We start from the raw sequence: 20,636 nt of genomic DNA on the forward strand, positions 1-20,636 counted from the left end.
ATCTCTTCTATCAGAATTTTATTATGGGTTGCAGTCATTCCTTCATCATTTAAAAATTCATGTACCCACTGACTCTCAAACTCATGTGAGGGGTCAGTGCTATGGTACAGTGGGTTAACGCCCTGGCCTGAAGCAATGGCATCCCATATGGGCACCGGTTCGAGACCCGGCTGCTCCACTTCCTATCCAGCTCTCTGCTATTGCCTGGGAAAGCAGTAGAAGATGGCCCAAGTCCTTGGGCCCCTGCACCCTTGTGGGAGAACTGGAAGAAGCTCCTGGCTCCTGGCTTCAGATCAGAGCAGCTCTGGCTGTTGCAGCCAACTAGGGAGTGAACCATTGGATGGAAGACCTCTCTCTCTTTCTCTGCCTCTCCTCTCTGTGTGTAACTCTGACTTGCAAATAAATAAATAAATCTTTAAAAAAAATTCATGTGAGTGACTTGCTGGATTTCCCTGAAATAAAATTCATCAACATCATGATTTTCTTGAACTTGTTTTCAAGTAATGCTCAGTAACCAAGTGGTACATAATAACATCTACATCATTCACTTATCTCATCACAGACCATCACAAGGAGAGTGGTGAGTACAGTATAACAGGGTATTTTGAGAGATGCCACATTTCATTAACTTCTACTTCAGGATATAAATTGTTCTATTTTCTTATTAGTTATTGTTGGTAATCTCTTACTGTGCCTAACACAAATTAAATATTTATTATAGGCATATATGTTTGAAAAATATAGTATATATAGGGTTCGGTATTATCCATGGTTTCAGGCATCTTCCGTGTCTTGGTTCCTATGGATAAGGGAGAACCACAGTAGCCGAATATTATTTGCTATGCTTCTATTCTAATACAATATATTTAAAAAAGAAGACAAACTGGAATTTTAAAAATTCAAACGACTTCCAGGATTACAGTTAATAAAAAAATAAGATAATTTCAAATCAAAGCAGAATGGCATGAGCTGGTATATGTCACCAAAGCTTACATACTTCAGAAGTCAATTATTTTCAGAAAAGCAGAAATTCAATAAACCAAGATTTATCTCAATATGCTTGAAAAAGAAGTATTAGTTGTAGGTAAGACAACTAGAAATCAAAGAGTGAATGCTGAAAGAGATATGAGACTTTTAAAAGACTATGCAGTGGCAGACTCATCAATTTCTTGATCCATTTCACCTTCCCCGGAAAAGGGAAAAACGGAAACCATAACTGACTGACAGTCTCTTATCTTCCAGCTGCCTAGCAGTTGCAAAGGAAAGTTACCTTCCGATGAAAACAATTTTAAAATGTACAAGTCTTAAAGAAAGACACACTGCTTTCTTAGTCTCATCTATATAAACAATTATGGCAATTTTAAGTGAAAAAGAATATAAGCCAACAAATCACACTACATAGTATGTGTATACATCAAATCATCACAGAATACTCCACAAATAATTTTTCTGTCAAGAATTTTAAAAGCTACAAACAACTGCTATCATCCATATCTAACCAACACATCATTCCTGAGGATCTCTATTCCCAGTCTTCTCCAGGATTTATTTACAGCTATTATGTCTTTTTGTCTGATCTGCTGCACTCTCCTCAATCTTTGATTGTCGCTCATCGCCACACATTTCTTCCTCTCTACACCGTATCGGTGCTCTCTCTAGTCTCCCGGCCACATCCTGTCTTTCTCCCCTTGTGTGGCACCCCCAGCAGAATAAGCTGCTTCTGCTCTCCTAGTCCTCCCTGGCTCCCCTACCCTCGTCTCCTTCGCTCGGTCTGAAGCATCTTACCCTTTCTTGTCTCCACCTCTGCTGACCAAGTTTAACTAAAGCTTAACTTACAGGCTTTGTGTTCCGACGGACTGGTGAGGATAAACAGCTGAAAATGGCAGTTCTCAAAAACTGGACTTTAGAAAGGTGGTTTTTCAGCTAAACAAGGGGCTGTCCAGTAGTTCCAAGAAACGGTTTTGAGCAGAGTCTCCCTGTTTTTGCCCCCATTCATCTCTCTGGAGACCTCCACTTTTTCCTCTATTATTTCTGTTTTCTCTTCCTGTTACTTTCCTCAGTTCTTTTCTCCTTACTATTACATACATATAATATATATGTAAAGTTTATTTGATGGGCAGCGACAGAGGGAGACACAGGGAGAGAGGCCGCCCAGAGCTTCATCTGCGTCCCGCACATGGGTGCCGGGGCCAAGCACTTGGAGGTGTCCCAGGCCCGGTAGTAGGCAGCTGGATGGGCAGTGCAGCCCGGGCTCCATCAGCGCCCATGCAGGCCGTGGGTAACACAAGGCCACGGCGCCGGCCGGCTTACTAATTTTTCCAGGGAGCCCCTTGTACTCTGTTCTTTCACCTTTCATGGACCCGGCACTGCCCGCTCCCACTTCCCAGCGTTTCCGTCCCCCTCACTTTCTCCCGGTCCCTCTGTCCTCTCACCACACTGACCGCGATGCGGAAGCCCAGAGAGGCGCACGTCTCGGGGTGGCGTGGGGAGGGTGCAGGGTCAGCCGCCAAGGGACAGGGCAGACAGGGGCAGGGGCCACCCGCGGAAAGCAGAGGAGGGCGGAGGGCGCGGCCCGCAGAACCCCGGGGTGCACGCGGCGAGGCGCTGCCCAGCGTGTGCACTGGGGCCTCGGGGGACCGGGTTGAGCGGGAAGGGGGCGGCCACCTCACACGGCCATTGCCCAAGACCTTCAACGGCGCGGGGCGGACAGCGAGGCGGCACGCGAGGCCCACGCGGCGCAATCACCAAGACCAAGGCGGGAACTGGGCTCACGGAGGCTGCGGCCGGAAGCGTTCCTGGAGCCCTGCCCGGCGGCGACTCCAGGACTTACCGCGGGCGCGGGAACGGACGCCAGGCTTCTCCGCGTCCGCGGCGACTTCTCAGAGCCCCGTGAGGAAAGAACGGAAGCCTGAGGAGGCGGGGGAAGCGGCAAAGCAGAACCCAAGGCACGTCGGTGCCACCTCAGCTCCGCGTTCTCCGCCTCAGGGTCTGAGGGAAACTGCGCGTGCGCACACGGAAATGGCCGGCGCTGTGGGCGGGGCCTGGTGGGGGCGGAGTCACTCTGGGCTCTTGATTCCGTTGGCGTCGTCACCAGTGTTCCCTATTTTTCCCGCGGTTTGAAGTGGATGAGGTTGACTCGAGTGCGGTGGAGAAGCGTTGCTCCATACCTACTTTAAGTTAATGTTTCAATCGTTCAAACACCGTTGGGTAAAAAAAGAGTTCTGGTTTTAATAATATAAAGCTTGCTTTATTTATTTATTTATTTATTTATGCCGAGGGTTGGAGATGCGGGTCTTGTTGGGGAGGCAATTGGTGTGGGAATAGGGACCTCAGTATGGGTGTGGGTGTCTGTGTGGAGCTATGTTCGGGTCTTGCAAAGTCAACTCCCACTTAGAAATTAAGCATGTAATTAAGAGGATGCTGTTCCACCTGCAGAGGATACAAGCTTGAATGTGAAATATGACAGCTATTTCTAGGGAATAAGACATTCCATGCTGGTACCCATCAGCATGTCATTTCCATTTGTATCCTCCGTCCTCCTTGAGAGGAGGATGTTATGCACAGTTCTAGAGACTTCTATAGGAACAAGGCCTGGGGTATGGTAGTGGTTGGGTGACACAATGTGATAAAGAAAGCTTCTACCAGGAAGTCAGCCTACTCTTAGTAGGGGTTTAAGAATAAGGCAAAATTCTGTGTTTTGTGGGAGAAGAGACCCTTAACTGAAGTTTAATGTTATAAGCATTTTTGTTCTAGTGGAGGTAAAGAGTTAAGCTAATTAGGTTAAAAATGGGAATTTGGAGCATTTCCATCTGTCTTTGTTCTAGATAAACAAGGACAGTGCACACCAGTCCTATCTAATATAAGAGGGTTTTTTTTGGCATTAAACTCTTTCCTGGGAGAAAGTCCTTAAGTGTCACTGTATCCCAGGATTGCAAGGCTCAGGAACAGTACAATATTTTTGCTACATATTATGACACTAGACAGCATTCCAAAAACTAATATGTTTGACAGAGCATTGAAAAACTTTAGGTTCATAACAGTAACAAATTTGCCTAGGAATCTCAATGATTATGTCTTCAAATGGCATTAAAGGGCTCTGCATCTTCATTGTGGCTGTGTTGTGCCTGCTCTTATCATGTACAAGAGATTTGAGTGTTGAACGATCTTGCCCTGGTGCCGGCATTGTCGCGCAGTGATAAATAAGTGGCTGCATGGAATCCCATCATGCAATATTGGAATATTGGTTTATGTCGCAGACCCTCCACTTTTGGTCCATTCTGTATCCCATGTTAGAATGCTGGTGTGGGGCTCCATGGGATGCGCAGCCATGGAGCCCCACATCAAGGTCGGTCTGATAGCTGTTGCTGTGTCTTTATCACAAGGTGGATGTTGCTAGTTTCGGTTAGGGCAATGCTTTCCCATGGTCCGGACTTTCCAGAGGAGTTGAGAATGTTGTAAACAACAAGATGGCGCAGAGGACTGCGCAGTGAGCCTGCCTGCTGCGTGACACCTCATCTGATTGGCCCAAGGACGCGTGCACACTGAGTGAACAGACAGTGGATTGGAGTGTTCCGTGCATGGACTTGAGCCCGCTTGCAATTGGCCAGATTTTGTATATAAGCTATGTGCTGAGGAAGGAGGGGGCTTTCCTGTCCACTCTCCTCCTTTCATTTTTTCTCTGTCCCTGTTATTTTCCCATTAAAAGTCTGCTGAAGACCGATAAGCTGCAAACAGTGTCGTTCCTTTGCAGGCAAGGGAGCGGCATGCTGGTTTGAGTCCTAACTTACTTCACATTGGATCTAGCTTCTTGCTACTGCACCTGAAAAACGGGATGATGGCTCAAGTTCTTGGGTCCCTACCATCCGTGTGAGACTGGGATGAAGTTCCTGGATAGTATAGGGGCAAGTGGCCATCTTGAGAAGACTTTATCTTTCAATGGTGATATGCTCAAAATTAGGAATCCTAGATTCCCTTCTGGAAACATGAGGAATATGTCAGGAACCTTGGAAAGCATGAAGGGAGCACCCTTTAGGGAGCAAAGAATTCTTCCAATTTGCTGTGAGGTGGGTGAAAGGGGATAGTAGTCTCTCCCTGGAGATCACAGGCCTATTTTTATGCTATTCCCTCACAAACTGAATACATCCAGCTCTCGACTGCCTTTAAAACTGACCTCCATGTGTGTCTAGTTGCTGGCAAGTTTTCCCAACTTGCTAGGCTTCTTGATTTGCATGGTTTAGACCCACTGGTATAGCTTATTTTCATTCTGGTCCTGTGCTTGATCCCAGAAGCCCCTGTGTCATGTAGCTCAACTTGTACATACAGGAATGCATGAGAGGTGGGAGATGGGGGAAGAGTGGAGGGGAGTTTTTATGGTTCCCCGCAAGGACCCGGTTGAGTGGGCCTCTGTATGTGCTCAGTGAATTCACTGTTCAACTGTCACATGAGTGCTGGATGAAGGATGCATGGATTCCTGGGGAAAGGCCGAGGGAGTGGAGCAATAGAAGTGGGTTTAAGGGTGGTGAAGAGCTCCATACATCATTGTGGTATTTTAGGATGTGTTTACCAGCACACATATTGAGATCAAGATTTTTCCTGCAGGATTTTAATTGGTAGGAACCTCTTGATCACAGCTGAGGAATGAAATGAACTTGGGAAGAGAGCAAAGCTAGAGTGTGGTGTAGTTGCAGTGCAGTCCAAGCTAAATCTAGAGTGGGCTGTGATACTGGAATGGCCTGTTGGAGTCAATCAGATTGAACGAAGGCATCAAATATTGTATCATTCGTTGACCAATTGCTTGACAGGTTACTGGCTATCTCACAATGAAGGAAATAGGGTTGTGATCTTATGGGAGAGACTACTGCTATCCCCTTATCACTCATGGTAGATGGGAAGAATCCTTTGATCTCCCAAGGATACACCTTTGATACCCTCTGAGGTTCCCCCCGTGCTTCCTGACGGGAGTCTAGGATCCCTAATTTTGAGCATCTCACCACCGAAAGGCAAAACATCTCTACAACAGGAAAGGATTGATCTGTGATCCATCAACACAAGCAGGTTTCCCAGGAGGGATTTCTTACTGGCAGATTTAAGGCAAGTAATGGTGCCACAGGGTCAGGCTACAACTGATAATGGTTAGTGTGACCTATCTGTGTAATGTGGTGTGAAAGGGTCAACCTTATGGAATGAGTTATACATAAATAAAACAAAACAAGTAGTTTGATTAAGATCAGAAAAATATCCCAATCTATGGACCTTGAAGATACATAGTCCATTATTCATTGCACTAAGTAAGGAGGGAGATGAAGAGGCAATGATAATGTCAAGAAGGGAAGGAATTTCAGAGAGATATATTTAAGGTAAAATGAATTCATTGTTTTCTTAAAATTACAGTATGAGACTATAACAATCACTCTTTTCCTTCTACATTTATATCTTAGTTTATCACCTTGTGTCATTCAGGTCTTTCACTGAACTAGACTTAAAGGATCTAAATAAACTGGTAGCAAAATACAATCATCAGGGGTAAAATGTAAATCCTACATACACACAAAACTGTAGTTCTTTTTGCCTGGAATATTTATCTCAGAATTGCTGTCTAAAATTTCCAAAAATAACTATTTTTATTCATCTTTGGTATAAAACACTATTTGCTTTCTTTTTTTTTTTTTTGACAGGCAGAGTGGACAGTGAGAGAGAGAGACAGAGAGAAAGGTCTTCCTTTTTGCCGTTGGTTCACCCTCCAATGGCTGCTGCAGCCGGCGCGCTGCGGCCGGCGCTCCGTGCTGATCTGAAGGCAGGAGCCAGGTGCTTCTCCTGGTCTCCCATGTGGTGCAGGGCCCAAGCACTTGGACCATCCTCCACTGCACTCCTTGGCCACAGCACAGCTGGCCAGAAGAAGGGCAACCGGGACAGAATCCGGCGCCCCGACCGGGACTAGAACCCGGTGTGCCGGCGCCGCAAGGTGGAGGATTAGCCTAGTGAGCCGCGGCACCGGCCTATTTGTTTTCAAAGGAGAATGATCATCATTTCTTCTCTTCTTACAACAAATTGTTATCCTCACATGAAAATTTCTCAGTGTATTGGTTTGCTCTTTCTGATTCATAAGCAGTTAGTTGCAGCAATCCTTTCTAGTATTCCAAAGTGCTTATCTCCCATATAAATACTTTTGGAGGTGGCGTTTAACAGATTAATCATGATGCATTTGCCCACAGTTGCATATTATCTTCTGTTCATCATTCTCATTCAAATTTACACCATATTATACCTTAAAATTTAGTGTCCCCCATCTTCCAGCAAACACTGTGTGTGTATGAACTGCACCTAATCAAATAGATCCTTTCACCTTAATCAACCCTTTCCACAAACTCTCATGTTTACATATGAATGGGCTGTAATCAAACAACAACATATTTCAAACTTCAGTTTGAAAATAATAATAATGCAGCCTTTCAAGAACCTCAAATGACTGAGTAAAATATTTTAAAAAGTGAAAGTAACAAGATTTTTCCACAGGTTTCCCTGGCAGCAATTACAGATCATGTTTTGATCTTTGCAATCTTTATAGAATTTAACTCAAAACATCCTTGAGAACAAGAGGCTGTTTACTCTAGCATGGATTCTCTGATGTGTAGCCTGTTGTGAAAAGTTGTTATATTCTTGTTTATACTTATTACATTTGGATGGATTCTTTACAATAGAAATTAGTTGTTGAGTCCTGAGGTCAGACTGTTGTCTAAAGGCCTTACCATAATACATACAATTGTATGTTTTCTCTTCAAAATGAATTCTCAGGACTGAAAATTATGAATACTTGAGGAAAGCTTACCACATTCATTCAATTTAAAATTCAACTGAATAGATATATTTGACTCTATTAGGAGTAGTCTGTAAGCTTAATGTAAAAGTGTATATATTTGCTGGTGTCCTATTACACACTGGGTGACTATAAATAACAAGAATTTTATGGATAATTTTATAAACAAAAGGTAATAGAAGTATTTGGAATGCTTTCACATACAGAAATGGTAAACTTTTGAGGAGATAAATATATTTCCCTTGTTTTAGACATTACACAGGATATATATGTATATCAGATCATCACATGGTTCCCCATATATTGTATTTATTTGTCAGCTACAAATTAAAAAAATCTTTAAAAATACTCAAATACACACAGAGGAATGATTTATATTCTTGTATTTTTCATTATACCACTCCCATTGTCCTACTATCTTAATTCTTGTAGATTAAAATTCTTGTAGATGAAAAACTCTACATTTCCCTTTTTGAAGACTGTGCATAATTAGCTGGTGTAAATAACGTGGTGTTTTCTTCTTTTTCTCAATTTTATTTGTATTTTAGTTACACAAGAGCACTTCAAAAATTTATTAGAAAATTGGAATTAAATGATAAATTTCTTTTGGTGCCAAGAAATTCTTAAATTTATTATAGTTTTATCATGACATGATAAAATTTGTCCATGACCTTTATGAGAGCCCATGTCTGCCCAAATTTCAAAATTTTACCTTGGTGGGTTTATCTTCAGAATCTATCAGTTTTTACTTGGAAAGTGCATGAGACTTTACTTTCTTTTTATGATTTATTTATTTGAAAGGCAGAGTCAGAGAGAGGAGAGAGAGAGAGAGATCCTCCATCATCTGGTTCACTCCTCAAATGGTTTCAACCTCTGGGGCTGGGCCAGGCTGAGCCACGCTGAGCCAGGAGCTTCCTCCAGGTCTCCCACATGGGTACAGAGGCTGAAAGACTTGAGCCATCTTCTTCTGCTTTCCCAGGTGCATCAGCAGGGAGCTGGATTAGAAGTGGAGCAGTTGCGTCTTGAACCAGTGCCCATATGGGATTCTGACACTTTAGGAAGTTGCTCAACCTGCTGTGCCAAGGAGACTTTTCAAAGCCAGTCACCATTTTGTGACAAACATTCAACTCCAGCTGGACAGTACGATGGCACTCCAGCAAGAATCGATGGACTTCCTATCAAGTCCTTTTGATCCATAGTAAACCATTGTCAGTGACAAACACACAGGTCTTGAAAGCACTGCACAATGAAACCTCACAACCGAGCACCCTCTATACACAGCATGGGTTCAGAAACCAGAAGTCACATTTTGTCTTCTTCCCATTACGACCTGTCCTGACCACAGGTGACCACAGTTCTAACATCTGAGAGCTCACAGCCTCTTTTCCACAGCGTTGTTGAAATAACACAGCAGTAATCTGTTTAAGCTTTTTTACTCCTCATATCATTTATGAATATATGCTTATTGCTGCACGCTGTGCATTATTAATTAACACTGCTTCTATGTGATACTTAAGGGGAGCATTTTATTTGAAGTTTTATTTCTAAGATTATTTGATCATCTCTTCATGCATAGAATTAGGGTACTTTTTCTTGAGGTTTCCTTTGGTTTGTTTTTCTGTTTTTCCCTATTGAGTTGTTTTTCTTTTTCCTGTTATTTTACTGAAGTGCATTAGTATTATCATTAAACTTCCTTTTTTGCTTCTCCCTCTCTTTTTGATTTTCCTTTGAAGAATATTATTTCTATGTTTAGTATGACCTAAACTGCCACTTGCCACTCTATATTTAGTCTATTCTGTTTTCTGTCAGGAATCTATTCCAAAGAGATGTTCTTATCTTTATTTTCCTGTAACTTACATCATTCGTGTTTAAGATTTCATCAAACATTTATTCAGAAGATGTGGGTTGTATCCTGAATAGCAACAGATGATTTACCAATATAACTGGGCAATTTCAGCTGATGTAGAATATGCCATATGATGGTGTTTTTTCTTTTCTCTCACTGATGATTGCTTTCCAAGGAATCATCACATCACCCTAGGAGCTGACTTTTCCACGAAGACCTGAGCACACTCTCCCCATCTCCTCCTGAAGGCTGCACCAGACCCTCAGTCATGCAAAACAAGGTCCTGGTGTCCAGAATCTTAGTGGATGCTTTATGTCAGAGGATCTTGTATTCTTGTGCTTAGGGCAGAAATCCACCCAGCTGGGGTCATTTCCCCATATACCTCCAATTTCTCCTCTAATTTATCAGCTTCTGTTCCAATTATCAAGGAGTTTTGCATCACAGATCATTTAGAAAGATAACAGTAATAAAACTGGGAGTAAGGATGATTGCACAGACCACTGAAATGACAAAGGTAACAAGGTTCCAATCCCACTCACAGCCCTGTCCACTTCTTGACAGTTTTGATAAAGATGGGATGATGGATGAGTAATGATGTTCTGGAAATAGGAAGAACCTCTATGCAATGGGTTAGGGGAGGAAGAAGGCTCAATGGCACCTGGAGTAAATTTGTTCACCACGTGGGGACCAGGAGGTGTGAGGAGCCTTCCCCGTACTGATCATGAGGCTCATGTGTGGGAAGTAGAATTGAAACAAACTCCTGAAAGGGCCTCGCTTGTTCATTCTCTTCCTGAGTGGACTGTGGGCTCAAGGCATCAGCAAACTGATGGACATCTTGTAGTGAGATGAAAATGTCATCCCTTTCTTTGGTTGAGCTTCCGGCAGTCAACAGACTGATAGTATGGACCGGTCTTATGGAATCTGTGTAGCCCAGAGTTGCTCTGTCAGTCTAGCCTGATTCTGGCAACCTTACAGAAAAAGCATTTATTACATCAATGATGCTGAGCTTAGTGGTCTGAAGTGTCAGAAAGAACTCACTGTGGGGTAGACATATCTGTGAAGCCAGGGACACAGGAGCTTCACTGCCAGTCCTCCCATGCCAGACTCAGGATCTCCTGCTCCCTCTAGGTCAGAAGTTGTCTGCTCCAGGGAGCTGAGAAAAGACAGAGTCAGTGTAAGAGTCTAACAGTCTCCTTGGAGAAAACAACTACAGTAGTGTAATTGTTTTTGTTATTGGGAAGAGTGAAAAAGTTTTCACAACCATCCTCAGTACCCCAACTTGACCTTCACTGCAGCTGCAGGTGAAGAGATAATTGCAGCTCCACAGGGAGGTGAAGTCACAGGCACACACCATTTCTAGTGCTCCAGCTGCCTCCAGCCCATCCTGTGCTGACTGTGGTGACCTTCGTGCCGATGCTTGTCCTGAGAGAGGAGAGAAAGTGAGTCTTCAGGCAAGGAGGCGTCTGGAGTCTGGGTGAGTGATCAGGTGAGAAAGGGGATTCGCCTGTATTTGCAACTGGTCCTGTGCCCCAGCCTCACAGGAAGCAGAAAGGATTCTGAGATATGTATTGAGCTAGGACAGGGGTGGCGTCCTACATCCTACACCAGTCCTTGGGGGCTGCAAATGGAATTTGGTGTCATTCATAGTGACATCTGTTCTTGGTGTTTGATGAAAACATTCATGAAATTTGGTGTTTAATATGCTTAAAGACTGCAGTTCCAAAAGCAAATCTGCTGTTTGGTGCTGTACAGGAGTCCCTGATTCCACTTTCAGGAGTACCAGAGATGCACCTGGAGAGCCCAATGTGCCAGTGACACAGAGCAGGGCATAGCCACAGAAACAGTGCATCCCAGTGGTGATTCCTGGACTAGAAAGGTTTTCTCTAATGTTGTCCAAATTGCTCAATGGATGCAGTGATTGTTTCCTACCAGAAACACCCACAGCTCCTTAATTATGGTTTGATTATTTTCCATCTTTAAGTCAGGGAAGTCTAGCTAAGGAAAAGGTAGTGGTATCATGTAGCAATGGGTTTCAGGTGAGAGCAATCAGGTACAAATGTGTCCTCTGACAATTGCTCTGGGTTGCAAATATTTTCATGTCAATAGCAAGCTCTATAATTTCAAGCTACAAGATAGAATATATTGGATACTGAGTGACCTAATAAGCATACATGGCTTATACTTCAATCTTTCAAAAACCTTGACTTTTTGAAAAAAAACTCTGCTTACGTATTCACTTAAGTAAATATGTAAGTATATGGCATGAAAGTAGTCATGTTGAGTTTCTACCAGAAACTCTTTGGAACTCTGTAAAAAATGCTAAGCACTGTAATTAACACACAATTATTCTTAGGTGTTTAAATTTAACTGAAAAGTGATCCCTGTTAAATATAAGAGTGGGAATAAGAGAGGGAGAAGATGTACAATTTGGAACATGCTCAATCGGACTTGCCCCAAATGGTGGAGTTAGAAATGTGCCAGGGGATTCCAATACAATCCCATCAAGGTTGCATGTACCAATGCCATCTCACTAGTCGAAGTGATCAATTTCAGTTCACAATTGATCATACTGATAGGTCTAAGAGTCAAAGGGATCACACAAAAAAGACTAGTGTCTGCTAATACTAACTGATAGAATAAAAAAGGGAGAGAACGATCCAACATGGGAAGCGGGATACACAGCAGACTCATAGAATGGCAGATGTCCTAAACAGCACTCTGGCCTCAGAATCAGCCCTTAAGGCATTCAGATCTGGCTGAAGAGCCCATGAGAGTAGTTTAGGCATGGAAAGCCAAGATACTCTGACAAAAACAAAACAAAACAAAAAAACACAAACAAACAAAAACCTAAATGTAAGATCTCTGCGAGTGAGATCCCAGTAGAAAGAATGGGCCATCAAAAAAGGAGGTACCTTTCTCTGAAGGGAGGAGAGAACTTCCACTTTGACTATGACCTTGTCTAAATAAGATCGAAGTCGGCAAACTCAAAAGGCTTCCATAGCCTTGGCAACTCATGACTAGAGCCTAGGGAGATTACTGACACCATAAACAAGAGTGTCAAATTGTTAAGTCAACAACAGGAGTCACTGTGTACTTACTCCTCATCTAGGATCTCTGTCCTTAATGTGTTGTCCAATGTGAATTAATGCTATAACTAGTACTGAAACAGTATTTTACACTTTATGTTCTGTGTGGGTGCAAACTGATGAAATCTTTACTTAATATATACTAAATTGATCTTCTGTATATATAGATAATTGAAAGTGAATCTTGATGTGAATGGAATGGGAGAGAGAACAGGAGATGGGAGGATTGCAGGTGGGAGGGAAGTTATGGGGGGAAAAGCCATTATAATCCATAAACTGTACTTTGGAAAATTATATTTACTAAATAAAAGTTAAAGAAATGTTAAGGCAACGTGGTTTGTAGGTATAATTCTTTTTTGATTTTAAATATTTATTTATTTATTTGAAAATCAGAGTCACACAGAGAGAGAAGGAGAGGGAGAGAGGAGCAAGGAGAGAGGAGTGAGACAGAGAGAGAGAGTGTCTTCCATTCACTCTCCAACTGGCTGCAATGGCTGGAGCTGAGCCTATCCAAAACCAGGAGCCAGGAGTTTCTTCCAGGTCTCTCGTGTGCATGCAGGAGTCCAAGCACTTGGGCCATCCTCCACTGCTTTCCCAGGCCATAGCAGAGAGCCAGATTATAAGTGCAGCAACCGGGACTTGAACCAGCATCCATATGGGGTGCCAGCACTGCAGGCAGTGGCTTTACCAGCTATGCCACAGCATTGGCCCCTCTAGGTACAATTCTAAGAATGTAATATTAAAAAAAAAGAGAGAATGTAATACTATTTGGGGCCGGCACTGTGGCACAGCATGTTAATGCCCTGGCCTGAAGCACCAGCATCCCATATGAGTGCCCTTTCAAGACCAGGCTCCTCCACTTCTGATCCAGCTCTCTGCTATGCCCTGGGAAAGCAGTAGGATGGCCCCAAGTCCTTGGGCCCCTGCATCCATTCCCACGTGGGAGACCTGGGATAAGCTCCTGGCTCCTGGCTTCGGATCAGTACAGCTCCGGCCGTTGTGGCCAGTTGGGGAGTTAATCAGTCCAAGTGATCAGTTTCAGTTCACAATTGATCATAATGAAAGTATTAAAGTCAAAGAGATCACATAAACAAGACTAGTGTCTGCTAATACTAACTGATAGAATAAAAAAGGGAGAGAACGATCCAACATGGGAAGCGGGATACACAGCAGACTCATAGAATGGCAGATGTCCTAAACAGCACTCTGGCCTCAGAATCAGCCCTTAAGGCATTCAGATCTGGCTGAAGAGTGAGATCCCAGTAGAAAGAATGGGCCATCAAAGAAGGAGGTACCTTTCTCTGAAGGGAGGAGAGAATTTCCACTTTGACTATGACCTTGTCTAAATAAGATCGAAGTCGGCAAACTCAAAAGGCTTCCATAGCCTTGGCAACTCATGACTAGAGACTCTCTCTCTGCCTCTCCTCTCTCTGCGTAACTCTGACTTTCAAATAAATAAATAAATAAATCTTAAGAAAAGAATGTAATGCTGTTCCCTTCTTCTCTCCCTCCTTCCCTCTCGCCCACCCACCCTCCTCTCCTCCCTTTCTTGTTTTTCATTTTTGAGATAGTATATTTTAAATTTACATTAAAGTAAAAAAGGTGTAATATTTCACTGAGTAAGAAGTTCAACAAGTGAAAAGCAAAAAGACCCTAATTTAGTGGGAATATACACAAAAGCTAAAAAATAATTGAATGGAAAAATGACTATTTCACCCATATACACTGAATTCCAAAGTAATCATAGATCATTATACCTGTAGTGGTATAACATTCTTAGCCGTTGGTTGGACAGTGGTATAAAAAAGTTTTACAAAACTGTGTTTGCAGCAATACTGATACATTCATTTTTTCTTTTTTTTGTTTGTTTTGTAAATTTTAGCTCCCACATATAAGGGAGAATATGCAGTATTTGTCTTTGTGAGTCTGGCATATTTCACTCAATATGAGGTTCTCCTTTTGCTTCCATTTGCTGTGAATGGTGGAATTTCATTCTTTTTTGCAGCTGCATAAGATCCCATTGTGTATATATTCCACATTTTCTTTGTCCATTCATCTGATGATGGTCACCTTGGTTGAATACAAACTTTTGGCTATTGTGAACCATTAAGGAGAAATTTCTAAGTGAACTCTGATAAGTAGAGCATATTGTGAATAGAGACTGTAGAATTTGGTTGATATTAATACATGTAGCTCTTTCCTCATTTCCCACACAGGAATCTCAGGCTCAGAGGCAATAACTGGGTACTGGGAACTGATGGGATGGTCGCCAGAGACTGGACAATGGGGATGATCTTCTTATCACAGACCATTCTAGGAACCCTGGGGAATTTCTCTCTTCTTTCCCATTATCTCTATCTCCACTTCACAGGATGCAAGTTTAGGCCCACAGATTTGATCATCAAACACCTGACTGTAGCCAACTGCTTAGTCATTCTCTCTAGAGGAGTTCCCCAAACCATGGCAGCTTTGGGGATGAAGCATTTCCTCAGTGATGCTGGGTGCAAACTTGTGTTCTATGTGCACAGTGTGGGAAGGGATGTATCCATTGGCAGTACGTGTCTTTTGAGTATCTCCCAGGCCATGACCATCAGTCCCACCCACTCCAGGTGGATGGATCTTAAAGTAAAAGCTCTCAAATGCATTGGTCCCTCTAGTATCCTCTGCTGGATCCTGAACCTGACTATAGATATCATAGTACCAGTGCATATGACTGGAAAAAGGAGTGACAAAAACATCACAAAGAAAACTGACTTTGGAGACTGTTATTTTGTGAGTCATGGCAAATACATAGATTCCCTGAATGCAGTCCTGCTATTATTCCGAGATGTTTTCTTCGTGGAGCTCATGTTCTGGGCCAGCAGCTTCATGGTTTTCATCCTGTACAGGCACAAGCAGCAGGTCCAGTACATCCATAGGACCAACATCTCCTGCAGGTCCTCCCCAGAGTCCAGAGCCATCCACAGCATCCTCATGCTGGTGAGCACCTTTGTGTCTTTGTGCACTCTCTCTTCAATACTTCACTTTTTCATAGCTGTATTAGACAACCACAGTGTGTGGCTGGTGAACACCTCTGCACTAATTGCTGGGAGTTTCCCAACTGTGAGCCCCTGCATTCTCATGAGCTACTACTCCAGAGTACCTAGGCCTGTTGTGCACACACAAGGATGACATAATCCCCTACTTCGCCTGAATGTGCAAATTACATGCATATTCAAGATGGCTCATCCTTGATAATTAATTAAGTTGTTATCTGAGAGGCAGAGAGACAGAAACTCACCATCCTCTGATTCACTCCCAAATTTTTCTGTAAACCCAGATCAGAGGCCAAAGCTGTGATCTAGGAACTTAGTTAAGGTCTATTATGTGGGTGGCAGGAACCCAATTACATATGCCTCCAAAGTCTGCACTAGCAGGAAGCTTGGCCTGAGAGCAGAGCTTGGTGTGAACCCTGTAACTCCAATAGTGTATGTGGCAATTTTTTTCAGATTAAAATATTTAATTGACAGAGTTACAAAGAGAGAGGGAGGGAGAGACAGAGAAGGAGAGAGAGAGAGAGAGAGAGAGAGAGAGAGATCTTCAAACTGCTGGTTCACTCCCCAAGTGGCTGCACCAGCCAGGGCTGGGCCAGTCTCAAGCTAGGAACCAGGACCTTCATCTGGGTCTCCCATGTGGATGCAGGGGCCCAAGCACTTTTGCCACCTTCTGCTGCTTTCCCGGGCACATAGCAGGGAGCTGGATCAGATGTGGAGCAGCCAGGACTTATACCAGTGCCCAAATGTGATGCTGGTGTTGCAGGTGGCGCGTTAACCCACACCTAAATACAAAGCACAGCTCAAACCCCTTTTTCCCAGAAACACCTACTACCTTATGTAGGCTGATCACAGGCATAGAAAATGGGGCAGATTCAGGAAGACTCCTAGAAAGGTCTTTGGATGGAGAACCTCCTGGTCAGTGGCCATCTGTTGCCCTGACCATATCTGGTCCAGACCTCCAGCCTGCTCCCAGAACCTGGCTTTCAGGAGCCCTGCTAGAGTCAACTGCCTGAGCATCAGTTGTATCTGAGACTCATCTTTCACACAGATCTCACAGAGGGAAGGATGTTGCTTTGGGGAAGCTGCTTAACTTGGACCGCCTGAAACCCATACAAAACACCAAGTTTATTGTTCTATCAGGGAGACTAACATGGGATAGATACATTTTTTGTTTTAAGCCTTTTATTTTTTAATATGTACATTCATCTTTATTTAATACAACACATGACACATACAAAAAGAAAAACCACTCATGTAAAAGGCCCTGTCACCAAGGACAGACAGGAAACAGCCACACTGAATCAAACAAGGCTCTTGTGTTTTAAGCCTTCTATTTTTATCTATTTTGATAACATTCAACTCAACACACTATGAAACATCTGACTTTACTAAGAGTAACTTTTAAGGTCAATGCAAAAGTATATATATTTGGTGGTATCCTATCAACAATGGGTGGCTTAGGAAACAATATGTTCTGGATAATTTTCAAACAGAAAGAGAGTAGAAATGCTTAGAATGTTCTCACCATACATAAAGGAGAAGTGTTTAAGAAGATACATGTTTACCTTGTTTTAAATATCACACATATATTAAACCATGTATGAGAACATTTCATGTACTCCATACATATGTACAAGATGCATTTTTCAATTAAAGTAAAAATTCTCCAAAGCTCTGTCTCTCTATATAAATGTATATAAACATATATTTGTAATTTAAGAATTCATTCAACTTTCTCTGTGATCTTCATAGTATCTCTCCTATTGTTTCTGTCCACTTTGGTGTCTTCTAGATCACTAGATGTGGGAGGCAGGGCCCGTCTCCCACAACATGGCGCTGAGAGGAAGTAAACAAATTTTACACAGCTGCTTCATCAATTTGACTGCTAGAAGCTGCAGGAGCTGATCCAACCTCTGATTGGAAGAGAATGGCGTGCTCAGCTTGTGGACAGCAGAGCACGGATTGGTAGAGGACTATAAAGGGGGAGAGAGACGGCACAGGAGGAGAGTTCGTTGGGGAGTTTGTTATAGAGTTCGTTCGCTCCTTTTTTCTTCTCTTTACTTGCTCTTGATTTACTGTAATAAAAACCCTACTGAAGGGGGATCAACAGCGTCTCGTGTGGCTCCTCAGTGGGCGGGGGAGTGACAAGTGGTTCCGTGACTCAGATACGGACTGCTGGAAGAAATCCAGAAAGTACCGGGGAGAGGAAAAAAGAAAAGAAGTAAAAGAAAAAGCTAGGGGAAAATCTAGGAATCAAAGTAAAAAAAAAAAGCTAGGAAAAACTTAGGAAGCAAAGAAGCTAGGGAAAACCTAGGAAGCAAAAAGAAAAAGCTAGGGAAAACCTAGGAAGTAAAGCTAGGAAGAATTAGTTAGAACAAGGTGCAATGGGTAACGTACCATCCATTGTCGGGCTGTGACTGCTCCTAAGCTGCTTGCTAGGAACAGCAGGGACTCCAGTAAAGGTGGCTACCATTTGTGCATTCACAAGAGCGGTCGCAAAAATGTCTCCATGGTTTGTACAACAATGCAGACGAGTGGGGTGACAATTGTGCGCAGCTGGGGAATCGGTGGAAGTGCTGAGGCTGTGGCAACTCATTGATCAAGTGCTCCAGGACCCCACGGAGAGGATAGGATTACTGCTTGATGAGGGGAGTGAGCTGCTGGAAAGGGTTCAGGAGGAGTCATGGCAGGGCAGTCAGGCGAGCAACCGTGATAGCGAACGAGAAAGGAAAAAATTAAAGAAGGACTCAAGAGAGAGCCAGAAAGCTTGTGGGGAAGAGGAGGAAGCTGAGGAGGGAGCCTCGCCCCCGAGAGAGATACCAAGATTATATCCTAGCTTGACAAGGCTGGTGAATTTAACCATAGAAGATGAACTGCCGCCCTGGTATCGGCCATTAGCATTACCAAAGTCTTCACCAGTAAAAAAAAGTCCCTTTTTGCCACAACAGTGTGAGACTGCAGAAGAATGGGAGGAGGGGGAAGAAGGTATGCTGAAAGAGGAAGAAAGAGCAAGAACCAAAAGCAAACAAAGGGGAGCTGTTTATAAAAAACCTGCTTGGGAGCAATACCAGGAACCAGGCCATGTGTTTCCCGTACTACAAGATCAGCAAGGAAATAGGGGTTGGACGCCTCTTGATCATAAATTGCTTAAAGAATTACAGCAGTCAGTGCAGCTGTATGGTCCCCATGCAAATTTTATGCAGGCAGTCCTTGAAAATATAGGACAGCAAGGCTTGATACCCGATGATTGGAGGAACTTAGCAAAGGCAGTGTTAGGTGGGGGTGACTTCCTCTTATGGTCAGCTGCTTATAGGGCACTTGCTCGGGAGCAATCTAAGCAGAACCATAGAGCAGGAAATCAAGCATGGAATGAGGAAATGTTAAATGGGGAAGGGCGATTTACCAATCCCGATGATCAGGCCCAACTACCAATAGCTGTCCTTCTACAAGTAAGGGAGATAGCAAGAAGAGACTGGAGGGTGGTACCCAGAAAAGGTGAGATAAGACACAGCTTGACTAAGATAGTGCAGGGCTCTACCGAACCCTACGCTGACTTCATGAACAGACTAATGGGAGCAGCGGGAAATATTTTTGAAACTGTGGAGGAAGCTATGCCCTTAGTCAGAAAGTTGGCATATGAACAAGCAAATAAAACATGTCATGAAGCTCTTAGACCATGGCAGCATAAGGATATCCCTACCTTCCTGAAGATCTGTAAGGATGTCATGGATGATGCGGCTTCTGGATCACATGCCGCAGTAGCGATGGCCCAACAACTTAGATGGGATATGGGGGGACGAAAGTACTTTAAATGTGGTAAAGAAGGGCATTTAAAGAGAGAATGTAGGTCAAAGTTTCCAGCCCGAAATCAGCAAGGCATGGAGGACTTGAGAAGACCAGGCCTTTGCCCACGCTGTGGAAAAGGGAACCATTGGGCCAAGGAGTGTTATTCCAAGACGGATAGGGCGGGTAACCCCCTGATGGTGCCAAACAAGCTGGGCCCCATAAGAGGAAGAGATCATTCAACTGCAATACCAGGTTCACAGGGGCAGCAGCCAAAAAACGGAATGTGTGCCCCTGCACCCTGGGGCCAAAACAATCAGTGGGTGTCACAGCGCATTATGCACAAAATGGGGTATCGGGGGGAGGATTAGGCCCCAGAGGAGAAGCAGGAGGGACCTAATACAACCCAAAGGTGACTCTGGAAGACAGGGCATGGGTTTTTCATAGGGGCCACTAAGATGCAGCTGCTGCCATTGACATGGCTGGACAACAAGCCAAAGTGGATACCACAGTGGCCCCTTACCCAGGAGAAGCTGGCTGCGGTAAATGATATAGTGTTACAACAATTAGAGGCAGGCCATTTACAACCATCAACTTCCCCATGGAATATGCCAATATTTGTAATAAAGAAAAAATCGGGGAAATATCGGTTGCTGCATGATTTATGGGCTATTAATCAGCAGATAAAACCCATGGGGACATTACAACCTGGACTTCCGGTTCATACCATGATTCCAAAGCATTGGCCATTAATAGTACTTGATCTTAAGGACTGCTTTTTTAGCATACCTTTACATGAACAAGATACTCAGAGATTTGCTTTTACTGTACCTTCCGTTAATCATCAAGGTCCTGATAAAAGATATGAATGGAAAGTGCTTCCCCAAGGAATGACTAATAGTCCTACCATATGTCAGCTGTATGTTGATCAGGCCATGGAGCCTGTTCAACAACAGTGCCCAGAAGTGCAACTTTTTCATTATATGGATGATTTGTTGATAACGGCTGAGAATGAAAGTCACCTTATGGGAGCATATAAGCTGCTGCTATCATATTTGGAAAAGGCTGGATTA

At 43.4% G+C, this 20,636-nt stretch overlaps 2 protein-coding genes across 2 annotated transcripts in view; both read left to right on the top strand.

The window, feature by feature from the left end:
* The window catches only part of ORYCUNV1R1633 (vomeronasal 1 receptor oryCunV1R1633), a 97,457-nt gene that overhangs the window by 66,359 nt on the left and 10,462 nt on the right, over window positions 1-20,636 (top strand). The window lies entirely within an intron of this gene.
* Window positions 15,008-15,916, top strand: ORYCUNV1R1595 (vomeronasal 1 receptor oryCunV1R1595). The gene is given in 1 exon segment (NM_001167282.1): window positions 15,008-15,916. A coding segment is annotated over 1 exon segment (909 nt).

The sequence above is a fragment of the Oryctolagus cuniculus genome, chromosome 18 (assembly GCF_964237555.1).
Source record: "Oryctolagus cuniculus chromosome 18, mOryCun1.1, whole genome shotgun sequence".
Classification (NCBI taxonomy): Eukaryota; Metazoa; Chordata; class Mammalia; order Lagomorpha; family Leporidae; genus Oryctolagus; species Oryctolagus cuniculus.